Genomic DNA, 6000 nt, shown 5'->3' with positions numbered 1-6000 from the left:
CCACTGCTGGATGAAAGCCTCTCTAAGCTGATTCCACACCTTGGGTCTTACAAGCTCATATTCTTATTAGAATTGTTCTATTCCTCTCAGATATATGCATTGCTTCATTATCTATCAACATTTGTTTCGATATGAATGTCTCGAACCGAGAAACTATAATATTATTTAAGGCTAAAATTTTAATTCAAAATTTGATTTTTTTAAATATTTTTCTATGGCTGCAAGCACTTATTATTATTTATAGACAATGAAACAAAATAATGTTTAAATTTATTTTTTACACTGCTAACCTTCTTCTATTATCTAAATGGGACCCGTAGGAGATTAATATTGACGTTATATTAGTTCGCTTTTTATGATAATCATATATTATTATATTGATTTATATTTGGATGATTGAGATATTGTATAATTGATCACATTTAAATGCACGTGATATAACGAAACATTATTTAATATACCTACACACATATTGATCAAAATATCAGTGGTAGTAATCGGCGATTGCCAGCTGTTCTGCTAGGACTAGCAGCCTGAGGTGGTATCAGACGACATTTTGAAGGCTGGACTCCAGATTACACTACGTATATGACCTAAAATTTATATTGGCAGTGACGACTTGCAAATCATAACTTTACTGTCAAATCAGCGAAATGTCAAACTGTCTGAGGTGAATGAAAATTCATCCCGAAGGGAGACTATATCTTCATAATTTTATTAAAATCCAACACCTTGTTATCATGACAAAAAGCTGTCTGCAAGACTTAACGAAACAGACTGGCAAGAGCCAGTTGGCCCAGCTAGTCCAGTGTTGCCATCTTTTAAAAGTGGAATTATAGTTGAGAGCCTCCAAAATTATAGTATTTGGGGAAAAAATATAGTACGCGTTGTCATCTGTTGAAAATGTACAGGTTTTTTGTTTCTCAGAGACACCTTTTTGTTTAGGTACCTACCTCTTGCCACGAAAAATGCTTACCGAAGAATTCAAGAAATTTTATTTTAAGCCAAAGTCAAGGGATTTTTTTACGTTTTTCGCGCAATTTTTTCCAAGTTCTCCAAATCTTCTTATATTGCGAAATTATAGTACTTTGCACCAATTTATCGAATGGAAATATCGAAATTTTAGTACTTTTTACATATTTTTCCGATATTCAAAATTATAGTATTTTGGGCGTACTATACCTGTTTTATATCGTACATAGTACGCGGACCAAAATTATAGTACAAATACTATAATTATAGTACGGTTGGCAACACTGAGCTAGTCTGTATAATTTCCTTACCTACCTCTCTTTGATACCTACGTACGTACCTACCTACTTGATACGTAGGTACATAATAAATGTCCCTTAGAAAATATTGTTTATAGGTAGGTATTTTATTTTTGATATTTTTCGAAAAATTAAATAGTGCATGAAATACTTTGACAATATTAATATATAAGACATAGGTACTAGTAAAATCAAGAAAAATCTTTAAAATAATATTATTGAACATTAATAAAATAAAAACCTCCATATGTGTGCTGGTGCTGCCAGTATTATGTTTGTGGAATAAAAGTTGTTTAATGCTGGCAACATTTTAGTACACTTCGAATCTGAGCAACTTCATGTTTGAATTGAGAGATCCTAATTATGATAACAATATTTTTGATTTTTACGCATGATTGTATTGAGTGGTAACTGGTAGCTACAAAACATTCAGATTCTGGGAATCAAAATGTCCAGACAGATAATGCCTACACAGTCAGCAATTTATGCCAGCGCTTCTTCGGACGACCCTCAAGGTTAGTCTGCAATCTGACAGTGATTTTTTCTCGCTTTGTATACTTATTTCCGTGATTCTAAGAAGAATATTCCCTGAATTAAATAACAATCAATAAGTGCTATTAAAAAAATTACGCAATATAGTATTTTTGCTGTTTTATTCTTTACTGTTATTGGTTTATTTTCAACTTTCTAAGTTATGTATGTGGGTGTATAAAACTTGTGTTCCAATACTGATTATGGTATTGCGAAAACAACAATAGATAACCACTCAGTGACACTTGTTATATGAATGTTTTAGGAGAAGTTAGAAGCAACTGTGCCAGTATTTGTAGCGATGGTTCTGGAAATACTGTCCAAGCTGCCAGTGGAAGAAGTCGGATTGATATCGTCTGTGTTATTGATGTATACCAGCCAGAATATGTGGCTCAGAAGAGGGCTTTGGAGGAATGCATGGCTGCAGCAGAACTAGTTTTGGCCAATTTTAATCATATTCAGGTATTTAACAAAAATGTTAAATGTTAATCCCATCAATGAACTTTGATTTCATGAGATAGCACTTTTTCTTATCAATCTTTTGAATTCCCTATTCTTCAACTTTACATTGGGTGTTCAATTTTTCATGACAAAATTACATTGTTTTCGGTTGTGATGGTCCAAATAGTAATTAACTGTTTGAAGGCTCTCATTTGTAGAAAGAAGTACACTACCTATGTAATAATATCTTTATTCATTATTCTTATCGACTCTATCTCTTCTCCAAAATGCCATCTGCGACACAATTTTGTTCGATGTTGGTTTCATAATATATAAAATAATGTAATATACCTACCTACTTCCGATTTTTTTTAAATGTTCAAATAGAAGGGTAAAATGGTTTTTGATGATCAAAGTATTCCTTAACTCCACGGTTCCTCAATGCTTTCATTTTGCAAGTATTAAGTACAATACAGTAAGTTTACACCGACATGAAAATTGAAATTATCAATAAAATAAATAGATATTCTATCCATGGCCCCCACACTCTAAAGCGGGCCCAAATGCCAGGATCTTTGGTACCCCCCCTACCTACCACTAAGATTAAATTGCAATATGGCTTTCTACAGTAACTTTTTCCAAATGGTGTTTGAGGTAATTTTAGGTATTTAGTATATTTTTAGCGATTTTTAGTATTTTTTAATATATCCACTTGAGTTATTGAAATGTCGAGTATCGACACACATCAAAAATTGCTTTGCATAACTACATATTTTAAAACCATAACCAACATTAACTTGTGAAGTAAATTAGCGCCGCATGTGACTTTTTTACTATTCGGTTCAGTTTATCTCACTTATCTGGTTGACCCACCACGCCGGGCCCCTAAGCTAATGCCCTGTCAGCCCCCACCTTGTGGGGACCATGATTGAGGGTTAAAGTTTAGATTTTAAATACATTATGATCACGTCATGTACTGTCACATGCTGGTATGGTGACAAATTTAGTCTATGGTTTCGTCATTCTGCAAAATATTTTGAATGATCAATAAGTCTCGTTATAAATTCAATGAGGAGAGAGCCAACACTAATGTATTAGTATTTTGGGTACAAGTCGGTTATGGGGAAGCCAGCGGCAAACACATTTTGAAAATAGTCGATATACTGCATTATTTATTAGGTTGGATTAGTTTAGGTTAGGTTAGGTTTTCATTCTTAAATTCATGAATTTTCCGAAATCGGCTACCACAATCAGTGTGGTTCCCGCCTTTGACATGAGTTGAAAATGTGTAGGCATGTAGAAAATAATAAAAAATGTTTATTGAGTTATGCGGATACCAATGTAGCGTGGGATGCGTGAGGTGACCTCATTGTTGTTCTGTCAATTTCGGCAGATTTTGTTAACTGACAATGTTCGTTTAAAATGTGCTACGGGATGGGAGCATCAGTCTGATATCATTTTCAATACCAAGAAAAACGACATTGCACACTTTTTTCCCCTAGCGGCAGCTTATTGTGACAGTACATATTGTGATGATTATGTATTTGAACCATTACCAGTTTGATGTTTATTTTGTTTCTTTTCAGTTCAAAAAATTGGATTTTGGAGAGACAAATGTTTTGGATTCATTCTACCTTTCAGATGTCGCCGTTGTTGACCTGAGTCTCCAATGGCAACATTGCACACTGTTTTATCATTTAGGAGTACGAGAAAGTTTTGGAATGAAAGAGAACATTATTCTCTATCATGACACTGATACGATCACTACAACAAGATTAATGGTAAATGCATATTGTGTATTATTATTAACTGAGATAAAATTTGATTTTAATTTTTTTCAGGCATGTTGAAATGCCCATCGTACCATAGACTTTGTTCCGTTTGAGGATGTTTACATGTCCAGTACAGTGTAAGACTTTATGCGTATTTTATTATTGATCTACTTATCCCTTCATAAAGATGACATTTTATGTGCAAAATATTTTTTATATTATCTATTTCTTAGTTAATTCCACAACACGTATTAAAATAAGTACCTCTACATTATATTATTTCAACAATCTGCGAATCAATTTGAATTATAACTTTGCAAATAATATTATAATTTTTGTCAATACTTAGCTATTTCAGTTTCTACACTAGTATCGAGAATGCATTTAAATGTTCTCAAGAAATATTTTGTTGGTTTTGGGATGTCACATTTTCCACAAATTCGTTTATTCGTCACAAATAATCACATATATGCAGGGCAGGCGGAAAAGGTCATTGTCACTTTAATTCAGTTTAGAGATAAAATGAAAAAACTTTATTATTTATATTATAAAACTTATTAAACTCAAATTTAAAAGTTGTCTTACATGTCAGTTTTATATTTATTTCCATCACAATTCAGTCTAGTTAAATATATACTTTTGGAAAAAAAAAATATAAATATTCTTTGTAAAATGTTTTTGACCTTTATGGTCTTTCTTTTGAATTTCAATGTCTTTTTGAGTGAGTGTTAGGACAATCATTTTTTTTTTAAGTATGCCAACTAATAGCTTATGAAATTCTTCATAAGATGGCACCTTTAGCTCATTTTGCAATTTTTCTGGGCAATAATCTTTCTTTCTGCCTGCACTTCATTTCAGAACCATTCCACTTCTTTAAGTCAAGCTGTCATTTATGGATGGCCCCTAATCTACTCCATGCTATCTAATGAAGAAATAATAAATGTCTGATCACAGTTTTAAAAGAAAGAAACACATTTTCTCCTGTCCCTTTTTTATTAGATTTAAATATATACATAGCGGTAATAATAGGTACGGTACAGAAGTGTTAAATAATACAGAATACTTATTTGTTCTGATGGATTTAAGTTTTATATTATTCCATTTGTAATTTTTTGCGAACCAAGTTTCGCCTTTCGGCATCTTCAGCCACTATGCATACTCACCAATGGCAAATGCACACTGACAATGAATACAGTAAATTTCCACTTATATATAAGTAATAAATTAATACAACAAAAGTAGGTGAAAATCTTATTACCTACCTACTAAGTAAAGGATCAAGTATTAAAAAAAAAATGTATTATGAATAGTTGAAGTGTTTTTGCACTCGGTCGTTAGTATTAATATACCCTATTTGTTATTTACAGTTGTTATGTAAAAACTACACATTTGTGTCGTACAAATTGCTAGACAACGGAATGTGTGTGGCGACTCCTTCTGGCCCATCAAAGTACAAAGGAGACGATTATCCTGATCCTAAGCAACATGTTCCACTAAGATTAAAATTGAGACAAATATTTCAAGATGTTGAAATACAGTCAAAGTAAGATATTCTGAATCATTTTTAAAATGCATAATTTTTCTCCACACACATGGTTATCTGTGCACCTCAGAGCCAGGGTGTCGGGTGTCGGATGTCGTGCAGGGTTCAGGGAAAAAGTACAGATTTTGTACATAAAGTATCATCAGAGCTAATTCACCTTTTTAGTCTATCACACCTCTGAAAGTCAAAAGACATCAAGCTGAAAAATATTAAATTAAAAGGCTTTTTTTCAGACATACGATACACTGGTCTCAGATACAGATGTTATTATTTATTGGGATCCTTCTATGATTATCAATATCTAAATTCATGATGGTGTTTTGTCCTTCCTAAAAGAAAATTTCATATGGATAACGTTATTTGACTTGAAGCACTCAAAGTATTGGAACACTTAAAATCATATTGGGTGTAATTTTGGCTTTGATGTTCACGAAAAGTAAAT

The 6000-nt window shown here is 32.5% G+C and overlaps 1 protein-coding gene across 1 annotated transcript in view; it reads left to right on the top strand.

The window, feature by feature from the left end:
• Positions 1–1580: 1580 nt before the first annotated feature.
• Positions 1581–6000, top strand: part of Ask1 (apoptotic signal-regulating kinase 1) — a 34089-nt gene continuing 29669 nt past the window's right edge. The window contains exons 1-4 of the mRNA XM_085958808.1: positions 1581–1786; positions 2068–2264; positions 3830–4024; positions 5383–5558. Coding sequence (XP_085814934.1) covers positions 1720–1786; positions 2068–2264; positions 3830–4024; positions 5383–5558 — 635 coding nt within the window. The 5' untranslated portion in view covers positions 1581–1719. The remainder of the gene's footprint in view (positions 1787–2067; positions 2265–3829; positions 4025–5382; positions 5559–6000) is intronic.

The sequence above is a fragment of the Rhyacophila brunnea genome, unplaced genomic scaffold (genome assembly GCF_057557595.1).
Source record: "Rhyacophila brunnea isolate RB1 unplaced genomic scaffold, BYU_Rbru_1.0 scaffold_11, whole genome shotgun sequence".
Lineage (NCBI taxonomy): Eukaryota > Metazoa > Arthropoda > Insecta > Trichoptera > Rhyacophilidae > Rhyacophila > Rhyacophila brunnea.
The sequence above is the reverse complement of the archived record's forward strand: the minus strand, read 5'-3'. Positions and strand labels throughout refer to the sequence as shown.